Source organism: Girardinichthys multiradiatus, chromosome 13 (genome assembly GCF_021462225.1).
Source record: "Girardinichthys multiradiatus isolate DD_20200921_A chromosome 13, DD_fGirMul_XY1, whole genome shotgun sequence".
Classification (NCBI taxonomy): Eukaryota; Metazoa; Chordata; class Actinopteri; order Cyprinodontiformes; family Goodeidae; genus Girardinichthys; species Girardinichthys multiradiatus.
In genome coordinates, this window is record NC_061806.1 from 31,768,153 (window position 1) to 31,791,791 (window position 23,639).

General features: G+C 37.0%; 1 protein-coding gene across 4 annotated transcripts in view; it reads left to right on the forward strand.

Moving 5' to 3' along the window:
- The first annotated feature begins 211 nt into the window (after positions 1-211).
- The window catches only part of cacng7a (calcium channel, voltage-dependent, gamma subunit 7a), a 44,417-nt gene continuing 20,989 nt past the window's right edge, over positions 212-23,639 (forward strand). Inside the window, exons 1-3 of one of the 4 annotated variants that reach the window (XM_047384250.1) lie at positions 212-466; positions 3,282-3,355; positions 22,976-23,171. In XM_047384250.1, the coding sequence (XP_047240206.1) occupies positions 3,353-3,355; positions 22,976-23,171 (199 nt within the window). In that variant the 5' untranslated portion in view covers positions 212-466; positions 3,282-3,352. Of the gene's footprint in view, positions 467-3,281; positions 3,356-22,975; positions 23,172-23,639 lie in introns of those variants that run through there. The other 3 variants (XM_047384252.1, XM_047384251.1, XM_047384253.1) reach the window with 3 other exon arrangements.

The window sequence follows — 23,639 nt, forward strand, 5'->3', positions numbered from 1 at the left end:
GTCAAAGTGCATGATGTGTCCTCAATTCCAGGCACCGCACTCTTGTGCCACGCTGTTTTATCCATATGTGTATGCGTAAGCCTCCTTCTCCCTCTAGCCAACATCACTGCAACCCCACCGCCACCACCCCACTCCTTTACTTCACACATACACACACAAGCACACACAAAGAGACACACCAGTCCCACCTCCCTGTAACCAAAGTAGTGAAGCCAATCCCAAACAATTCTCCGCAGTGCTGAAAGAGCAGCGAAGTAAAGGAGAAGGAAGAGGAGTGAGAGAGGAGGAGCAAAGGAGGAGAGAAAGAGGGGAGATTTGGGGAGACACGAGTCAGAGGCAGAGCGAGTGTGTGGCGAGAGCAGCAGATACTGTAGGGTAAGGGAGATAGGAGGGGGAGAAACTGCAAATTTGGCTTCTCAGTGCGCACATCATCTCGGCTGCACCGTTTAGCTCTTTGCTCAGCAGGGTGAGTATATTCATTATCTTATGATTCTTTACTGACACTCAGCCCATAATTGCACACATACATTTTTTTTTCACCACCTTATTCCAGTTGCATTCTCTCACATCTTTTTTAAAATTAGACACACTTTTTGGTTCTTAAAGCGAGCTCTTAGGATAGAGCTTCTCAGGACTTCTTCAGCTGCAGGCAGAAATGATGCTCATGTGTGCAATTGTGTGTTTGCATAGATTTTTTGTGAAATTCTTCTTAAAATGCAATGTGGTTGTATGACAGAATGGTCCTTCTGGGCTGAGGACAGATGTGTGCTGCTTTGCTGACAGCCGCCGGTCCCTCGCCCATTAGTAGAAGAATGTGCTGTGGGGTGATTAGTGTAGTGCATCTGGAAGCAGCTCGCTTTAGCGTTATGTTGTACAGTCTCAACAGAGTGTGGAGAACAGCGGAGTAAAGCTGCTTCGCTCCCAGTGGTGCATGGAGGACAGAAAACAGAGGGAGGTGCGGAAGAGGAGGATGACGTGAAGTGTTTGAGGATGATGTGATTGGGCCACTATGTGTACACCTGAGAGGAAAAAAACGAGAATTTTACGACATACCAGGAGCCAGGTAAACATGGTGAATAACTCTTGGGATGTTCTTAAGGAACCCTTTATGTTCACCGCTGTACCAAATTGCAGCACTCCTGCACTCCTGGTTTCTTTGTTTTATCAGACATATGTTTGAGAAATTGGCTAGTTGTATATGCTCACTTTTTTCATTTGTAATAATGACCAAGAAGTGATTAAGATTTGCACAAACGAGAGAAAACATAGAATTCTAATTGGTTCAGAGATCTGAAACAAATATGTAAATATAACAGAGGAATCCTCTCCAAGAATTGACAAAGCTTTCTGTCACAATGTTTTTGTGTCAGACTTTTGCAAAGGGTTTATGGAGAATGTTTAAAATGACCTTGGATACAATCTGAAGGCAGTCAAATGTTTTGAGCTGGAAGCAATATTTCATAACTCATAGCTGTTGGAGGATGCTTCCTTGTTTGTGTGTCCACACTGCAGAAGTTCTATCATAGGTCATACGGCTGGGTTAGAAATAATTTCCACTTAGCTCTTATAGTAGAAAAACATTTTTACATGAGGGTACTATCGTTTACATGATTTTTGGCAATAACATTGGAAAACAAAAAAGTTAACTGTTAGCCATGGAAACAGTGAATAATTGGAATTTTATTATGCTGAAAAAACATAGCCTTATAAGGATAAGTATTAATCTGTTTGTTTCTTAAATCCCAGATATTGACACTGTGATTGGGACAGTTACTTTTACTGTTTTAACTGACCCTCCCCCGGTTCCATTAACATTTCAAAATATGATTGAATGTAACTCTTGTTTAGTGTTTAACAGTAAACTGCAACTGATTGTAGGAGAAGCAAGTATTAGACATGCGACGGTTTGATATTAGACAATTTCTATCCAAAAGCTCTGTACTTACACACATATATATATATATATATATATATATATATATATATATATATTTTATCATCACTTTAAATGGTACCACAAAAAACCCTAATAAAACGTTTACAACTTTTGTTGAAAAAGGCCCAAACAGAATATATTTAGGGGTCCTGATTCTAATTAAGCATATCACCCACAAGCAACCCAACTCCTTTGCCGTCCATCCATAAGTGATTGTTCTTGCATTCTATTCATTTAACACAACTTCTTTGAAAAATGAACTGTACAGATAATAAATTCCTTAATTTAACTGTATCAGAAGATATATTATTGCTTGATAGTCCTATTTATCAATTCACATTATTTATACACTAAGTAGCACACAGCATAAAATACGAATTTTGACAATTTTATTTATTAATTTTACAATATTTAGATTCCAGATCTAAGTCTTTCAATCTACAGATCAGTTAGAGATTTTCCACTGACTTTCCACAGTCAACATCCAACTTGGTTTGGATGTTGTCTGGTAAAGCAGCTTCAGTATGGGCAGAGCCCATCTTTAATGTTTAGTTTAAAAGCTACCAGGTAAACTAATAATTGTTGTACGAAATGTGACTTGCTGTTGAAATGTTTATTTTTAGCATATGGATTTGTTACCAGTACTATATGAATAAAAAGTTTATTTTTTTATTTTATTAATTAAATAATAATGACATTTAAAATTGCATAAACCCATAGAGGAAATACAAATGTAAATAAAAAATTACAGATGTACTCAATAAATAAATATTTACATTAAATCTCAAATAATAATTAAATCTATTCATGTTTACTTATTTAAAAAAATATATATATATTATTGCACCTCTCTTAGACATCTATATGATCTCCAAAAAAGTTCCCTAGTCTGACGTTCAAAACTTTAACTGCATATCAATGTACAAGTGGGGTCATGGTTAGATGTCCAAACAGCGGACCTAGTTTGCACGTCATGTAGACGTCCAGAATTGGTCATGGACCGACAGACCCAATAGCCATCATTTTCATGTCCATCAAACAATTACTGTTTAGTGGGAAGATTTGTAAACCATTTCTGAGTAATTTCAAATGCTCATGGGGTCCCCAGTCCAAATGTGTCCCTAACTAGCTGCATATTATGCCTATGCATAAGGCCGGGTCTTCTGAAGGGAAACAAAAATAAATTTTACGCGGCGAAAATTGTTGCCTTATACAAAATGACATATTTTATCGAATTTATTGTTAGATAATAATAAAATATTTGTGCCAAAATCATCCTACCATAGGTTCTCCTGTTAGAGAAAATGTTTGGGTTCATTTTGTTCTATTATGGATTTTATTTTAGGGCTAAAACACCCATCCATTGAAGTATTTTGAACTTCTATTGCCGCTGGCTCTCCCACACATCTTACAAGAATGGTAAGATCTACTTTTATTGAGACTGGTACACACTCATCTGTCTGGCTGTGTTATGATTATTAATCTGTGAATATTATTTAATATTAATATTTTAATATTTTATCAAATAATATTTCGGTCTGTTAAGGGTTGTCCTGTGAATACCAGACCTGTAAGGCGGTGGCATAAGGACAAAATAGAAAGATGTGAGATGAGTTCTGACATTATTGAACAGCATAAACTCTGCACACACATGGAATGAATTCACACAATTTCTTAAAATACAAGAATTTATTAACAAAAATAAGTCAACTCAAAGTCAAACATATTTCAATCAACAAACTCTTTACTATGCTAAAACAATCCTACTAACTACCAAGCAGAATTAAAGAATAGGGAGGACTAATGGGCTATGTATAATATAAACAAGTTGATTAAAGATGTTTGAAAATCATGACCAAAAGAGTGATGCAACATTACCATGTAATGTTTATGTTTGAGAACCAAGGATTATCTTGAAGAATCTGGAAATGAAGTTAAGTTAGTCTTGGAACTAACTTAGGCAATAATCAGCAAACGTTTAGACAACCATTCACAATGCAAGATCAGATAAAATATTATTTTAATAAAATAATGTTTTAAATAATGATCTGCTGAATAAAACCAACCTTCTGGATGACCATTTCGCAACGGTGTCTAATTAGCTGCCTTTATTAAAACAATATTTAAAGAAATATTATTAAGAGAGTATTTTGGAAAAGAGACAAATCTTTCTGGAGAAATAAGGCTTAATGGTGTTTACTTAGTTATCACATTTAGTAAAATGATGTTTAGGGACTATTATTCACTAGCTTGAAAACTAACAACCTTTCTGTTAAATACTTTTTAGTAGCAAGCACGTGTTCTTACCGGTTAGCAGTTGAGCTAACAATAGAAGCTAATAGCTTAGCACCATATTCAAACACATACTTGTAAAATACCAGAGTTAATAAACGGGTTAAATGCATAAGAGCAGACGGCGCGTTATGATCAACCTTCTGTTTAAATTCACCCTTTAAACAAAGTTTGTCTTAACTTTAAAAATCCACAAACAAAGAACACAACCTGAACACGTGTGCTGCAGATATTCTGCTAGCACCCAGATAGAGTTCAACACAAACAAAACTAAACTTCATAAAATGAAAAACATTTAGATCATTTCAATCTAAATCTGAAGAACGTCCAAAGTCTGCCGGCCGGCCAAAACTGCACGTTACCGTAACCCCGGTGATGCGGCTCCTGTTGTCCTTCTCTCAGGCAGGGAAAACCGCTCCGCTTGGCTTCGTTGAGACCACGTCTCTGTAGGGAACTTCTCTGGGACAGTTTGCTTCTGCAGCTCTCAGAGAGAAAGTAAGCAATGCTTACACCTTAATTTCCCCGTTCATGAATGAAAATATTGGATACACATACAGTATTTCATTCGTACTTAACTTTGCATATGATCGATGATCGCATGACATCCTTGGATCCAGTTTGAAGTGTTTTTTTTTTGCCAGCAAAATCCCGATGATCACCGGCGTGGAAGAGGCAGGATGTAGCAAGCGCTGTGCTCTTATTCGGGCAGTGACATCACAGGAAGTTCGCAGTTATCCCGTTTCCCCCTTCTGAAGTTGTGCTGAAAGTTGGTTAAATGGAATTTATTTTGAAAGTTCCAGAAAAGTTTGTACCAAAGTTTTACTGTTGTTTCCATTGCTGTGGTCCCAACAGCTGGCTTCACCACTAGATGTAGTCAAATCATACATACATCTCAAATTTCACCTTTCTTCTCTAAATTCAGTATTTTTGTTACTTTAGTTCAGTATTTAGAGATTGGTCACCCAAAATTTATCACACCAAAGCACAAGTTCAAACACACTAAGTAACACACAAACATATATGGGCAGGGATGAGCATTATCCAGTGGGGTCAAAGCCAGAAGTTTTGTTTGTCCCAAAAATACTCAAGAGCAGGAAATACCAAAAATTCAGAAGGATAATAGTTTCACTCTCTGAATACAATTCTGTTTCTTCATATAGCAAGTAGTCCTCTGCTGCTCTACTAAGAAAGAAATGGATGTTTGGACTTCAAGAACCTCAGTGGCTTGCAAAAAATGAAGAATTTAATGGACGATAGGCATCAGAAAGCCTTTTAAAAAAATCAGCTTTTCACAGGTTGGAATTCTCCCAAAAAAATTTTAATACTTCTTTATAGAAAAATACATAAAATCAAGCTTTAAACTAAAAACATTTTGCTCTTTTCACCCCCTCAGAGTTTATGCTGAGCAGCTACGTCTAATTTCAACAAAATTTTAATGTGATTGAAACAGTTTGAAAAACTGCATTCACCGACTTATCTCAGAATCAGCCAGTTGTCATTGTCTCACAAACATATATAGTAAAACAGGACCTTCAATCCAGCTTTTGTTCAAACCAAAATAAAAAAAAGCATCTAACCAAAGACATTTTTATGGCACAAGGACGTATAAACAAAAAGATATACAGAGACATGTTATTGTGTTTCTCCTAAGTATGAATTAGAAGCTCCTGATTTAATGATTTGAGGCCAGTGGGTGCTTTGGCCCAAAGGGCAGACTTAATAAACATCTGTCTGCTTCATTAAAAAGATCTTTTCAGGTCTGTTAAGTGCTTGTATAAGGCGTGAGGTAACATCCCCATCAAGTGCTCTCTGAGGTGAGGGGAAATGAATCAGCCACTAACTCGAGTTGTTTTAACAGCAGACTGATGATGTGAGTCATTCACAGTGGCAAGGTCAGTTTCACTACAGGAACTCAGTCAGCTATGAAGCTTTTCAGATCATCTGTAGCTGTATGACAAGCTCTTTTATCCTAACCTAGGTGTAAACAGTGTTTTGTTAATTTTCAACCAGTCATGCAGGACAGGAGCATCTCTTCTTATGCTGAGAAATATTTTAAACTTTTAAGTTCGATTTGACTGAATACCTGAAATGGCAAGCTTGAACTCTGTTAAACTGTGTTCGAAACATGATTATCCCAAAAACGTTTTTTCTTTCTTTTGTTTTTTAATCAAAGTAACGGAGGTAAATAACTTTAAACTCTGGTTTGTTTCACTTTTTTTTTTTTTTTTTTAAACCTTTAAGGTTATTACTTGTGTTTTAGTATTATGCATTTCTGTAAGTTTTGAATTTAGATTCTTTTGATTCTTGCCACAGTTTCTAGATGTCATTATTTGTCTATTTTCCCGCCTCCACAACTTACCACCTACTCCATATTCTTAATCAGCTCACCTGTTCCCACTCACTAATCACCACTCCTGTTATTTAGATTCTTTGGCTCTTTACTGACGGTTTTCAAATTTTCTGCAAACATAAAGTTATGCTGCATGATCAGGATTTTCATGTGTCTTTGTTGTGTCATATAAGCTCTAAGTGGGATTTTTGAATCTGCCTCCTGCTTGCCTGTATTTGGGTCATCTCAAACTCACATCATATGAACTCAAATGTTGATAAAGAGGAATGTACCTGTTTGTGATGATCTGTTCAAACTAGAGGGACCTTGAGCGCTAACATCATTGCATATGAAGTTGATTGAATTTTAACATAAAAGAGGCTAACAGATGTTGCTGGCTCTTTCATGTGACCATAAGTGTTACCCACTTAGATCAAATGAAAGCAAAACCACCAATCAACTTTGAGCAGCCTTTATTCAAGCTGCCTTTCTCAGCATGATGCTGAGTTGCATTGTCTGACTAGACAATGCTTTGTGGATTCAATAAAGAATGGTTAACATGTTATGTAATGTGTTATGACATGGCTCAAAGGCCACAAACAAAAGGAAGACACACCATGTATAGCACATAGATTTAATTAACAAAAACTAAGGTTTAAATCAAAAGTTTCTAATGAATGAAGTGTGAAAGTCAGTAAATCAGTGGTGTAGGGTGTGCATGAGTGAAGGATGTATGTGAAAGTGTTTTAATGTACAATTTAAAATATGGCAGCAAACCTGTGGAGGAGAGTGGAGACAAAATCAGTTGGCTTTCAGGGTTTAAAGAAACTGAGAGCCATACCAGGTCCTCAGGTGTCCCCAGCCTACCCCTAAGGGGTTGTAACAAATGCTCACTGGACTATACTAACATTTGATTGTTAATCCTGAATAAATAAAATTATTTCATGTATGAAAAAGAGACTTGGTGCTCTGTGCAGTTCATAACTTTTTTAGGTTAAGTGTATACAATGTTTAGGAAATACTGAATTTAAATCCATAAATACCTTGTTAACCATAAAAGGACAATGTGTAATTTATCCATAAACACACACACACACACACACACACACACACACACACACACACACACACACAAACACACACATATATATCCTCCTTGTACCGCCACCTTAACGTGGTGGAGGGGTTTGAGTGCTCGAATGATCCTAGAGGCTATGTTGTCTGGGGCTTAAATGCCCCTGGTAGGGTCTCCCATGGCAAACAGGCTCTGGGTGATGGGTCAGACAAAGAGCGTTTCATGACTCCTTCATGAGGACCACCAAGTCGAGGCACCTGACGTGGACTAGTACGACATAGCTGGGGTCCCACCCTGGAGCCAGGGCTGGGGTCGGAACTCATCGGAGAGTGCCTGGTGGCCAGACCGACTGGGCCAAGCCCGAATAAGAGATGCCAGGCCATCCCCAAGTCGGTCCACCACCCGCAGGGGGAACCATGAGGGGCCGGCGCAAAGAGGAACGGGCAGCGGACGAAGTTGGAGACCTCAACGACACAATCTCCAGATGCTTAGGCTGGCTCTAGGGACGTGGAAAGCTTGTGCGGGAGGTCGAGAGATATCGACTAGAAATAGTCGAGCTTGCTTCCACGCACATTGTGGGCTCTGGAACCCAGCTCCTCGAAAGAGGTTGGACTCTCTTCTACTCTGGAGTGGTCCACGGGGAGAGGCGGCGAGCTAAGTTGGGTTTGCTTCTTGCCCACCAGCTCAGCCGTCTCGTCTTGGGGTTTACCCCAGTGGATGAGAGGGTCGCATCCCCGCGCCTTCGGGTCAGGGACAGTTCTCTGAGCTTCATTTCGGCCTATGGGCCGAGCGGCAGTGGCGGGTACCTGGTCTTCTTGACGTCCCTGTTGGGGGTGCTGCATTGTGCCACTCCTCGCAACCCCGTTATTCTGCCTTAATATCTTAACAACAAATGTAAAAATATTTTTTTAAATTACTCAGTTTGTAACAAATTTTTACCTCAAAGTTTACTCAATACTATGAAAAAATTAATGCTTTCATGGATGTTTAAACCTGGATTTCATCAGAAACAAATTTGCAATATTGCTTTTGAATGTGTGTGACATTTTTTTTTTTTTATTTCACAGATGTCATTTGTCATTGCATGCAACCTACGTGCATTTCTGCATGGCATGCACATAGCCAGAAGAGGTTTGTGGGTTTAAATGTCGGTTTTCAAAAAAACATCAGTTTTGTGTGGGAAGAAAATTTTTTTGTTGACTTAAAATCATGTTCTTGAACAAAAGATCTCACAAACACCATTTTGTTCTCATGACAGGAGTCTTGTCACCTGCGGCTCCAGAGCCACATCTGGCTTTTTAGACCTTCCACTGTGGCTCTTACTAACTTGGGTAAAAAATGCTAAATAATTGAGCAATGTTTGAAAATGTAAAGGTAATTAAAAATGCAAGCTTAAACACGTTTTGTAGCATAACATTTCCACAAAGAATGACACTAATAGTGTGCGCAATATTTGTTTTTAAGTATACATGCAAGCTACATGCTTTGTTGATGTCATTTTCTATAAACATTCAATGTCCCTTCGCAGAAATGTATTAAACCTATAAACAAAACTTAAACACCTAGATACAACCAAGACTTTGAGTCCACTTTAATTGTACAAAATAAACCACCTTTAGTTTTCTAACCAGGCATGATATATGTTTGATAAATATTGTGCAATAAATTAAAATGGATTAGCAAATCTTATTAAAATGCTACTCAAACACTGTCAAATTATTTTCTAATTTGTATATATGATAAACTGACATTTTAGTGTTCAGAGGATATACAGCTTGAAAAAAAGCTGCTTTAAAATTCATTATCTTTAGAAGAACCCTTGATGGGACCAAACAGCAAAACTGACCATCAATAAATCCACAGTTATAAACAATCCTTTGGAATTCAGTGATGATAATGAGAAAATAACACTCTGTGGGACACATGTGCATCAAGGTGAAAAAATCCCAAGGAGAAAAGACTATTGATTCTCCAATTTGGCACTGAAACATGTTCAAAATTGTGTCACATATCACATGTTAACATATTTGTAAATGCTGCTCTGCTCTTATTCCTTCTGGCACACGTACTTATGCAAAGCAATGCTTCTGCCAGTTGTGGTGCATATACTTGTGTGTGTATGTGACATACTGAATGCATGTGTGTTTAAAGGTCTTTCCTTAGTCTTTGGACCAAGGTATGCCCTTTTATTCTCCTTCCTTTGACAACACCTTTCCACAGCACCTTACCACATCTTTCACTGGCCCAGCCTCCTCATCGTTTATGTGTGCATGTCCTAAGTTCAGCTGCATAAGCTCATTAGCGCTATCAGTCCAGCAGTCATTATATAGGATGAGTGTTTGTTTCTCAAAGCCTTCAGCGTCTTAATCCCGTTTGAGAACTAAGCAGGTTGTATGTCTCTGAAAGTGTAGAAGGCGCTGAAGTAAAATACTGTAGAAATATCTTATAAATTTAAGTAATTTTAAGAGATACAGTATGTTCTTTCTGACAGCATGAGGGCAAATGTCCTTTTCATATTTACATTTCTTTCTCTCTTTGATATTTTTATTCTCTTTTTCCACCTCTCTTTCTTAATGCATCTCTATTTTAATTCCCTTGCCCTTCAGTTAATTTCTCCCTACATAATTTCTCTGGCTGGTCCTCTGTGCTTATATCCTTTGTTGTCCAACCACAGTATACATATTTCTTCCAATTCCAATTACCTTGTCCCATTGCTTTTTTCTCTATTTATATATATATATATTTGATTTCCTTTTCTTACCTCATCCTGTCCACCATGACTTCTTTTGTCATCTTTAAATATCACCTCTTCTCCTGCCAATTGGCACAAGTTTCTGTGCTGAAAAAGGAACATATTGACTCCTCCACAGAAAAACAGCCCCCCCTCCACCTCATGCCCAATGCTAGCAAAACAAAACCTGGGAACACCATCTGTGGATACCCCGCCTGGAACCATGGGATGTGTAGTTGTGTAGTGCTCAGCAGTTGCTTTGCCCTGTGCACAATTGACCCCTAGTTGATGCAGTCTTTTATCTCTGTCTTTTTTGTTGTTGTTGTAGATGCCAAAATTTGAGTGTATTTGTTCTGAGAGGGTTTTTCTTTCAGAAAGATTTTCCCCCTTAAGATGTTAATTTAGATGTTTTTCTAACTCTTTTTCTGAAGTAGTGATGGTACAAAAAGTTTACATTTATTACACTAAATGCTTTTCCAAAAATAAAACAATATTATTTTCTTACTCTGTGTGTACATTTAGGGTCTATGCCCTGCTGGACAGTGAAACTCCACCCCAGTCTCAATACTTTTGCTGCCTCTTATAGGTTTTGTTCCAGTATTGCCAGTGATGTCCTTTATTTTGGCTGTAGTATCCCTACAGCATGATGTTGCCACCACCATGTTTTAATGAATGAAGCTACATCTGGCCTGGCTCTGTGTCTACCTGTGACACCTTTCTGGAGAGGAGAATCGTCCAAGCTTCTGCTGGCAACAACTTAATACTCACCCTCTACCGATGATCCACATGGCCTTGTCTTTTAGTGTTTCCTTAGACAGAAAAACGTTTTATCCAATTTGAATAAATAACTCTGCCTGCACTGTTCAATTGTTAGGATTAATTGGAATGTATGTACCTGACTGTTGTGAAGTGCCTTGAGACAACATGTGTTGTGAATTGGCGCTATATAAATAAAACTGAATTGAATTGAATTAATGTGTATGGTATGTCCAGGGGGAGTGCAGTGTTTTCCACCACATGTAATGCTTTTGGTTTTTGGTCTCCTGATAACCACCATCTTTTGTTCTCTTATGTGCCATCTTGGCACTTCAAGCATGTCATAAAGAAATGCTGGTTGCCTACAAGTGCAAGATCAGTTGTCCACAATTAGGATTCCATCTTGAGAAGGAATCCTAATTGTGTGATTGATTTTATTACATCAAGACCTCATGTGGCATCAAAGTAGGTGGGCCACACTGCTGTAATATCTGGCTTTGTTGTGCTATTCACCTGCTGTATCCCCTACACAACATGTGCTAACAGTACTTTCATAAAGGTCAGATTTGCACAGTGAATGACTAACAGTTGTCTCGTCAACAAATTCTCCCACGAGTTGTGGATCTCTGCAACTCCTCCAGACTTACACAGGCATTTCTTCTGCTTGGGCTGCTTAATGCTCTCCTTGGATAGCCTTGTCTTTGATAGTTTTGCAGTTGTGCCACAAACTTTCTATTATCAGATGACAGTGTAAACATTGCTTTGTGAGATGTTTCAAACTTATGAAGTTGTTTTAAAGCAGGGCTAGCTTTAAACCTGTCTTGACTGCTGTGTCTTTGATCCTTATGATACTGTTTATTCACTTATGTGTTCTAACAAACCATTAATGCCTTTTTTGTACTGACATGAGAGTACACACAGGTGGAATCCAATTACTAAATGGGGAATAGACGTTATTTCTATTGTATTGAGGGCTGAAAATAAATACAGTCAACAACATTTTACTTTTTTTATTTGTAAATAATTTTAGAAAAACATGTATCATTTCCTTTACACTTCACAATCATGCAGTATTTCATCAAATTAAATCCAGGTAAAACACATTTGTGGTTGTAACATAAGAAAATAAAAAAGATCAAAGGGGTATAGATACGTTTTCAAAGGACTGTATATATTGGTAAAATGCTACATAAATAAGCTTCATAATATGAAGAGATTTAATGCATTATCCTTCTTAAATTTTAATTTAATCTTAGATCATTAGCCATTTAAGCATTTTTTGAAACTCTGCCTTTGTGGCAGCATTTTATTTAATTACAATTCAAATAATAAAGAAATAGGCAATATTTACTTTCAATGATAAAAATTATATATACCCAATATGACTTGGAAACTTTGTACTTTTCACTAAAAGTAACAATATTTTTTAGTGTGCGATAACCATATTGGTTCGAAAAATGATTTAGATAAAATTTTCATCAGCTGTCTTAATACAATTTAGCTGGTCTTTGAGCAAGAGAAAGGGCCACAATTATTAACTTGAAGTAGGCATACTGAGACAAACCTACAACCATCATTAGCACTCAAAAAGACTCCTGATTATTGATTAAAGAAAATCCCACTCTATGTCCTGCAAAGGTAGTCCATGGTTTATTAAAGGGGATACTTTCAGAAATGTATTCTGATATTTGGCTCAGCCATGGAAGGAACATAAAGGAATGAACTACACAGAGAGAACAAAAGAGACTGGTAAAAACTCAGAATCCCAGAATGCACAGTTTTTATCCATTCTCATGCACAGCTCCCAGGTAGGAGGGGTTTCACGGCTGGAATCCCCATGACGTCATAGAGCTACAAAAACTCTGGCAGCAGCCCTCATAGGTTGCATCGGGGAGGACACACACGTGAATATCTTGATGTCGCTAGCTGAGCAAAAAAGGACAACTTCAAATAAACTGTGGATCCAAATTACAGCGTGGTCTGCTGTCTGTAAATCTAGTGACCATAACCTAGCCGAAAATAAGACTAGCCACCTTGATGTTTCTTTCTGAGCTTCTGTAGAAACAAAACTGAGCCAAAGATTCAACATTATCCCTAATTACATAAATGAACACCCCCCCTCCCCCTCCCCCACTGCCTGCAGAAGACGATCATCAAACTACAACACTGTATGCTGCCCCCACGTGTGCCAGCCTGAGCAGATGCTTGCACCAACTCATTGTCCTATCAGATCTGCTCATAAGAACGGGTCAGAGTAAAAGGTTGTGTCTGGTCAGAGAAAACTGGTTAGGATAAAAACAATTAAATATTGTTTATTTCATTGGGGTTTGCTTTGTGCTGCTTACCTGCTTGAATGCTATCAGGCTACTAATGAACCAAAAGAATTGTTTTGCAAAGTTGATGACTGGTAGACAGTAACTTTTCTACCTTCAACCAGAGCTTATTCCATTCTATCTGGTTTCCCTTCATTCTCTCTCACTAACCTGTATAAAATACGTCCATGTAGTCCCCTAAACGTCCTAATTAGTGTCAGTTATACCCAACCCTAAAGCTAAAGTTCTGCTAATACTAAAATGGTAGCCAACATTAGTTCTGCTGTTAATGACACAACTCGCTCTGTTTGTGTTCTGATCGGCTGTAGCACGCCAGAACTCAATTTGTGCGGTGACATCATATTCAGGTTTAGTGGTTCAGGTAACAAAGAAAAATATTTAGCTATTTAGCAACACCTTTAAGTCCCACATGTACCTTGAAAAACCAATAATACTGATATTCATGTGTGTATTAATTCTATTTCACAAAACTCAAATGAAATATTCATCTCTGGTACAAAGATAAAGATGCCGGCATTAAAAACCTTTGCCTTTTTTTGTTTCACGAGAAAGCCTTTAATATTTACAAAGCACAAAGGGTTTTCAGAGATTCGACATGAATCTCTAAAATAATAAAAGCTCCCATGATAAAAAGGATTTTTGTGGGAGAAAAAAACAGAAGCAGATGTTGAATTTTGTTGATTTAAATCTTTTCTGTTGGGTCAAAAGAGTTTATTTTTTTTACAAAGGATGACACAAGTCAGTCTGTGCACAGTTCAAAGAGCAAATTCTTGTAAGTATGTCATTTGAAAAGGCTTTAAAGAAATGCTTGGCAAAATATCTGAAATCAGCTGCATGACCTACTTCACAATGATTTTAGGAATGCCTAGCGCTTACTGCAGCTAGGTGGTTGGTATTGAAGCAATCAGAAATGTGAAACTTAGATGCCCTTTGAAAAAGCATACGTGCATTTTTTATTCATGTTCTTAATTCTTCCTTAAAAATATGTACATAAAATAAGTAGGACCATGTCATGGCTAATTAGTTATTTGTTTAACTAGATATTTTCCCGACTTTCACATCCCTGCTGCACATGTTCAGCCCGACTCTACTCTATTAACTCTATGTTTCTCAACCCTCTTAACCTTTGTTACACATAGCACCTTCCAAACGTATTCATAATCCGCAAATCTTTCACAATTTGCCATATCCCAATCACATGCTTAATGTTTTTTTTTTTTTGGTGGGGGGGGGGGGGGGATTTTATGTAATATACTAACACATTAATGCATAAAGATGATGTGGAAAAGAAATAATACATGGTTGAAAATATTTTTTGCAGATAAGTCTGAAAATCTCAAGGGGGATGTTACTGTGGGAAATAATGTATTTTTTATCAAAATTTATCCTAAGGTGAAACTGAAGCTATTTTCCATTCAGATGAGTCTATCAATGATTCATCAACATGGTCCAAAAAGTGTTGTTGTGGTCAAGACAACATGTGTTTAAATTTCAGGTGCAGTTTCTATTAAACAGCTAAGAGTCTCAAAGACTTTTGAGTTCCACCCATTTACCTCAGTTCACATACTTCTCCCAGCAGCAGAATCTCCTGAGCCAATCTGTGCCCAGGTTTGTGAGCAGAGTGCATGATTCCAAGCTGCTAACCTGAAAATGTCAAATAAACCCATGAAAAAAAAAGCATGCTATGCAAACTTTTTAAATGCTGCATGTCTTTTTTATGATTTAATTGTCTTAAAAAAGGAAATTGTAATCTACATTGAGTTTGTATCCTTCTGATGCTGGTTTCAGTGTCCTGGACCGTCAAGCAAAAACATTTGAAGATTGTTCACTTCTGCTCTAAATAAACACACGCCCTTCAAAACGTTTAGAGTAACAAAAACTTCTGTCTGAGCTTATTCATCAAAAACTTACCCTATGGCGCAGAGCGAAGATTTCTAATAACATATTTGACATGCAGTCATTCAGAGCTTTAAAAAATAAATGCACTCAGTTTATTAGACAGGCAAAATCTAGTACTACTTGAAGCACAACTGAAAGTACTAATTAACTATTTAAAGCAGCAACTAAATGCCATTGCTCCTGACTCCTGAAAGTTTTGGGACACTATCAAAACAATGGAATCCAAGAATCTTCCTTCTCACCTGGCCACTATAATTAAATACAACGCTGTTATTGTCACAGACAAATCTGAAATGGTGAATCACTTCAACAAACACTTTATGAAAATTGGCTGTGTTTTAGGGGACAATACCGGCTCTATTTGCTCTTCTAGCACTATTCCACCTTTCACTCGCTTATCAGGCTGTGGCTTTCCTCCATTCTCATTTTAACCAGTACCCAAGACTGATGTATTTGAGGAGCCACTCAGACTGGATACTCATAAATCTGCTGGGCTAGAGGCTTTAGACCCACTATTTTTAATGACAGCAGCTAAGATTATTGGATCACTAGAGTATTAGGATGTTCTTAACTCAGTTCAGTCTAGCTTTAGGTCCGGTCACAGTTGCATTACTGCCGCACTCAAAGTACTCAGTGATATATCTGTGCCATTGACAACAATGAGTACTGTGTGGCTGTATTTATCGATCTGACAAAGGCTTTAGACTCTGTGGACCACAGAATATTGTTGAACAGACTAAAAGATACAGACTTTCACAAAGTTGTGTCTGGACTGGATACATATTTTTTTTTTTTGCTTTGATCATCTACACCGGGGGTGTCCAAATGTTTAGACATATGGGCCAAAGTCATCAATTTCAAAGTACTCATGGGCCATAAAATTCTAATTTAAAAAAATTATATTAATATCACAAAAAACTGAATTGTGAATTTATTTCCAACACTGAACTAAGCATGCAAAATGTTTATGAAAACATAGTATTTAGATTTTTTATTTTGTTTTTCAGGTAAAGGGTTGTATAAATCATCTAAAACCTAAAAAGTGTATTAATTTATTAAAAGAGCACCCAGTTTGCAAATTTGGGCTGAAATGAAAATGTATTTAAAGAAGTCAATTCTCAGCAATCAGTACTGGATTTGGGTGACTATTTTGAGTCACACCTATTTTAACTGGCTGGTAATAATATTGCCCTAATTAAAAACAAAATGTTTCAAACCGCTTCACTCACCTGTCCAAACATTCCAAACTTGCATCATTCTTGAATTGGTGTCGGAGGCCACGCAAAATCCGTCCATAGGCCCTAGATGGCCCCTGGACTCACAATAATCACAATAACTCCCTGACAAGTTTCCATAACATCCAACATGTCTTTTGTCGGCTTTATTTAGATTTAAATACAGTCAAACCTAAATTTATGATTTCTAAAAGAAACTTATCCACAGCCTGCTTATCTCCCTAAAATGTTCTCTTTTAAATGGCTCTGTGATTGATTATGTCATAACCTATAAATACCCAGGTATTTGGCTCTACAGTGGACTCATTCAAAACTCCTATAAATTTACTACTCGCATAGGTCAAATCCCAAATTGGTTTTCTTTCTTGTAATAACTCCTCTTTTACACACTCTGTAAAACACCTTGTGGTCAAAATGACCATGCTTCCAATCCTGGATTACAGTGACGTAATCTACAGGTCAGCCTCAAAAACCTTCCTCTACAAACTAAATGTTATTTACCACGATGCTATCTGTTTTGTTGCTGGTGCTTCATTTAGCCAGTTTTCCTTCCACTTCCCAATTATGCACTGATTTATCTTTATCATACAATCTCATTAAAAGTGTAAGGATTGTGAAAATCTTTGCAAGGCAGATGCGTCCTCAAACCTGCCCTGATTTTTGTTTTTCTACAATTCTACTATCCACCCTTCCCACGTTCTTCACCTTATTGTGATTTATCCTATTACACAAAATTTTCATCTTGGCCTCCCATCCAGTTTCCCCTTTCCTTTTAGTCTTCCTCTCCCCAGTATTACCTCACTTTTTTCAGAAGTACCACTCATCATTACATCATGTCTGGTTGTCCTTGCATGCACCGAGTTCATAAGCAACTGGCGCAGCTTGGGGATTGTTGCCATATTCTAAAGGCTTAAACTACAAAAAGAAGCTCAATCCAACCCAAATGTTGTCTGCTATCTCAGCAAACACAGGCCGGCTGCAGCATGTGTGGGCACCTGTGTTAATCACGTTTGAAGGGTAGAAATCTGTCCACAACAGTGTTTTGGGAGACAAACAAAACTACCTCATAAAGCCAATCATTACACATGTGAAAACTTTGAAGTTGAGTATAAAGGAAAGTTAGGTGTGTAATAAGATGATGTAAAAGCTAAAACCAGGCATGTAATGATTAAAGGACAGGGTAGGTTTGGACCGCCAGGAATGACTTTAAATCAGATTATTGTGTCCTTCAAAGTGACAGGATCGTGATAACATGTGTGTGTGTGTGTATTTAAATAAGACTCCAATCAATAGGCCTGTAGAAGTGCTTTTCTGTCCATCTGTACCTTATTGCTTCCATATTAACACTTCTGTCCTTACTGCTTTACATATTTATTAGTGTGGCTAAATACAGAAAAAACAATATGAATTGCAAAGCATACAAACACAGAGAGGGGAGGTAAAAAGCTAAAAGCTGCTCCACAGTGCATTCACACAATTTCTTAAAATACAAGCATTTATTAAGAAAAATAAGTCAACTCAAAGTCAAATATATTTCAAACAACAAACTCTTTACTATGCTAAAACAATCCAACTAAACTACCAAGCACAATGAAAGAGTAAGAAAGACTAATGGGCTATGTGCAATATAAACAAGTGAATCAAAGATGGCTGAAAACTATGACCAAAAGAGTGATGCAACATGCAAAGTTATTTATATTTGAGAGAAAAAGATTATCTTGAAGAATCTGGAAATAAAATTAAGTTAGTCTTGGACTCAACTTAGGCAACAATTGGTATAACTTCAAACAACCATTCACTATGCAAGATCAGATAAAACATTATTTTAATAAAACAACATTTTAAAGAAGGATTTGCTGAATAAAACCAACCTTCTAGATGACTAATTCTCAACGGTGTTTAATTAGCTGCAATAATTTAGTACAATAATATTTAAGGAAATATTATTTTGAATAAGAACCAAACCTTTTGGATAAATGGGTCTTAATGGTGTTTAATTAGTTATCAGGTTTAGTGAAATAATATTTAGGGAAATATTATTTCCTAGATTGGAAACTAACAACCTTTCTGGGTAAATGATCTTCAGCTGACTCATTAAGTGGGCAAGCATGCATTCTTAGCACTTAGCGGTTGGAGCTAACAGAAGAAGCTTATAACTTGTCATCAGAATCAAATACATACCTTTAAAATACCACTAATAAAAGGGTTAAAATGCATAAGTGTGGATGGTGCGTTATGGCCGATCTTCTGTGTTTAAAAACCACCCTTTTATATAAAGTTTGTCTTAACTTTAAAAACACAACACAAAACACATCCTTAGCTGAGTGCTGGTGCGCTAACACTTACTGAAGCCGAGTTTCTCAACACAAACAAAACAAATCTCATTAAACAAACAATTATTTAATTCTAAACTAATCTTCTCTGCCCAAACACTACCTCTTACGTGAACCATGCTGAAGATAAGTTGTCCTGGGCATTGAGGAAAACATCCACAGGTGGGTAAACAAAGGGTTGCTTCTGTAGACCTCAGATAAAAAAGTCAAGCCACGCTTGTGCCTTAATTACCCCCATTCATTAATGAATACTGGATGGACAAACAGCAATTCATTCCTACTTAACTTTGTGCATATGATCATGTGATCGTATGACATTCTTGGATCCAGCCTGAAGAGTTATGTCTGCTTGCCAGCAAAGAGACATACGTGCTGTGCTTCTCCTGTCTGGTTCCTGTGGGGATCCGCATAGAAAGAATTTGTTGGAACGTAGGGTTTTTATTCAAACAGTGACATCACGGGAAGTCCGATGTTATTCCTGCTCCTGGCTTAGCTGGAGTAGGTTATTGTGATTTATTTTGAAAATTCCAGAAAAGATCAAACTGGCCTTTGAATGTTGTAAACCGTGGTTTGACCCAAAAGCTTGTTGAGCTTTTTAAGTCCCTGGCTCTGATGCTGCTACCCCAGCAGATGATGGCAGATGAGATCACACTCCAGACTCCACACCAGACTTACAGTAAACATGCAGCATCTTGCTGCAAACACCGAAGGACCTAAGCTTCCCCAATAAGTACAGTCTGCTCTGTCCCTTCTTGTAGACAGTTTCACAGTTGCATCTCCACTCCAGTCTGTTGTCCAGGTGAACACCACACCTTGAGCATACGTTGAGCAAAAAAGAAATCCCTGTTGGATTATATTTCATTTTATGATTTTTTTCCCTAGTGTTTTCCATGATGTCAATTTATGATTACATTTATTTATTTACTAATTTATTTGTCGCTATTAATGACCACTTCAGAATGCTGTTGAGAACAAAATGTGAATTAAAATTATCTTTAAATTAAATTAAAACAAGAAAAAATGTATATTAAAATTGCTTAATAACTAAATAAGGGAAATTCAGTAGTTAACACACTGATGTAAAAAGGGAAAACATTAAGCCCAAAAGGTGAGATAGTTATCTTAATACTGCAAATTGTCAGCTGTTTGTTTTCAGTTGTAAATGATGGAACAATTTGTGTTTTGACACAGCAGTGTAGAGCGCCTGGATGCGTCTTGCATTGAGATTGACATTTTCAGCACTAAGACTGATGCTTATGTACAAGACCCAATCACAAGTCACCTTTTGTTTTACTCAGAAGATGTCACTTTGACACTTTGTCACCACAAGTCTTCTTTAAAGTGCAGACAGCAGAAATTCAGAGGGTGACTGTATCTATGACAGAGTTTATATTCTTCGTTACCATTCAGGTTATAGTTTGTTGAAGAGTTATACTTAAAATTCAGTCTTACCTGATATATTTCACATTGGAGAGTTACATTAACCGTCTGTGACTGTATGTTTGCATGAGAGAAACATTTTAAGCAATGCATTTGAGGCCTATAGGGAGTTAATGTATTCTTATATTTATTTACTTATTTAGAAGGTTTGTGAACACGGCACAAGCAAGCAGTGGCACATTCATGCTAATCTGTGTATTAGCTTGTAAACAATGGGATGTTTTTGCATGTTAAAATACCAGTTATATTATGTGAATGTAGCATCAAACTTGAGTGACAGGGTTCACTCAAGCTTCATTCTCCTCTTGCCTGACAGGAGCTTTCTTTGTGCAGCTCATCTGTTCAGTTGCTGTCTTATCTGCTGAGTAAAGTTTCTGCTTGACTGCCCTCTTACCAGCGTTTAAGTCTCTCAGCAATATTTTAAAGGTTGAAGAACTTCATTCAATACTTGTTTTGACTGACAAAATGTGTTTGAAAGCAGTATGTTTCAAACTGAAAAAAAGAGAAACACTTTATTAAGAACAATAAATAAACCAAATACAATAAAAAAGCACATCTTTCACTGAATATTCTTGGCTATATTTTAATTCTCCTGACCTATCTGGGAAAATGATTTCAGGACAAATATGATCATTTCTAGTTCTTCAGACTTTTTTAAGCAAAAACAAAGGTTGTTTCATGTGGAGGCACAAGTGTGCAGGAATAATCTTGTTCTGCTGGTTTGCCACATACATTTCATTGAACAAAGGAATTTGGGCCTACATATAACTTCTGGGGTGGGGCAGTTTGCATAAAATTGTGTGATTGTATGCAACAATTTCATGTCTATCATTTTGCATTGAGAAAGAAGTGGGAAACACTTTGGACAATCAGCAGTTGTTGGAGGAGTATACCTCTCAGACCCTAGAGGCCTTAGTTAATATGTTAATTGTTAAACTTCATGACAGAACAACTAGAGAAAAATGCAACAAGCTTGGATTGTATGGAAGGGTTGAATGAAAAAGATTCTTCTCCCAAAAATAACATAGCTGCATGACTTTTGCCCTTTGTAAAGCTATATCCGAATAAACCACAGTAACTTTGGAAGCATGCACTCTGCACAGATAGAAGCAAAATAGAAATGTTTGGCCATAATGCACACTTTAATGTTTGAAGAAAACTAAACACATAAGCATGAAATTATCAAGCAGGGTAGGGAACATCTGGTACTTGTGTTGTTGAAACAAGATCTTGGGATCTTCCTCTCATTGAGTCAGTTATGAACTCCTCTGTATACCAAATCAATCTAGAGTTAAATGCATAAATATAAACTTGATAATAACTAAACCGCCTTTGAAATTTCATCAAATGAAACGAAAGGAAACTGTTAAAATACATCTCCCCACTCTTGGAAAAAGACATGACTTCTGAACTCAACTCTGAACTGCCAGCAATAACTTTAAATTAAACAGCTTAGGAATATGTCAGGAGTATCATACATTTTATGTTACACACTCAGTATTTAAATGTAAAATGCTGAAGTTATGTACTGACAAAGAAACAGCTAAGGAATGGCACAATATTCATTGTACACACTTATTTTTGCCACAGGGAAAATATTAATTGCTTAGCAACTACACATCTAATTTCAAACCTGCTTCTCATGGATTAAAGCCTGTAGCAGGTTTCTTTAAACCATATCAGCAGAATTCAATTTCCAGCTTTAATAGTTTACACTCCTGCAGGTGAGGAGAGCTGCAGGTGGCATGATATTTAACATTTTATAAAGAACAAGAACAAGCTACTTGTTAGCTTAGGGCAAGGCTGTTTCATTTTCATGTACTGCACTCGTGAACAAATTTTACACAATAATGTCCAAAATGATGGTTTGGGTGAACGGTTTGTTCCATCAGAGCAGATCAGTGTTCTGGGTCAGTGTTTCATTTTTGGATCGTTGAAGGCATCACATCTGTTACATCAGGAGAGTTCACTGTATGATTAATTAGATCTCCATTTTGAGTGGATGGATGAGTGTTTGTGTGTGTGTGTGAGAAGAAAATGTGTCTCAAAGTGTCAACAGCTGTGGAAAAGCGTGACGGTTGCAACTTTTCTGCCACCTAGTGAATAATAACCTTCCCTGCATGCTACCTGGAAATCTTAAAAACAGGCATCATCTGGTAGTGCAGAAAATCATCAGATGATTAAAACATAAATTTAACCTGGTTTGTTGATTTAGTGTTTTTTTCACAACATATTTCATTGTACATCTTAACAAATAGAAGCAATGTCTCCTTAAATGAGAAGGTGGAATGCTGAATGTGGTAATAACTTTTGAAATGTTTTGCTGCTAATAAACCAGGTGTTTTTGCAAATTTGAATAGCAAAGACTGTTTAGATCTATAACCATGAATTTATCTGTCTGCATTTGGAAAATTGCAATCCAATTATTGTACCTGACTGGTTTAGCATTTGTTAAATCATCAACCACAAATCTATGAATATTTCAATCTTACAAAACACAATTTAAATTATATTATTAACACTTTGGTTTTTGCAGCCTGGAAAAAGAAGAACATCTACATAATTAACCAAGTTTTTATTTTAATTATCACCAACCCTTTTCTCTTTGCTCCTTAGATGAGTTCGTTCAGTACAAGAGCTCTCACACTGCTCTCGTCTGTTTTTGGAGCTTGTGGGTTGCTGCTGGTGGGCGTTGCTGTATCAACGGACTACTGGCTGCTGATGGAAGAAGGAATCATTCTGCAGCAGAACCAAACCATGGAGGTCAAGATGGCGCTCCATTCCGGCCTTTGGAGAGTCTGTTTTGTCGCAGGTCTGCAACTATAAACAGTAGACAGTAGACAAATGTGTGAACAAAAGACTGAATGCAAATTATAGTCTAGAACTAGTTTCTTTAAACTAGTAAACATTACACAAAACCAGATAATGAAAAACAAAAAGATATATGAAATGTTTAGTCCAATTTTATCCAAAACTATTAACCTATTTGCAAGGGAAAGACGGGTGAGAGTCCTGTTTTTATTTTGTTTGTACTTTATTGGAGTTCTCAAAGTTTTCTCAGTTTACTCTTATGTATTTCTAGGTTGTTTTTAAAAGGATCACTGCAGACCAAATGATTTTTCTAAAAGTAGTGTTTAAGATACACTGCCCTTTAGGATTTCGAGGTGTATGTGCACCAATGCATTTAATTTAAATGCATTATTACCTTCTGAGCAGGTCATTGACCTCTCCTCAACCCTGTTAATAATCCATCACTTAAAATCAAGTTTGATCTGAAACA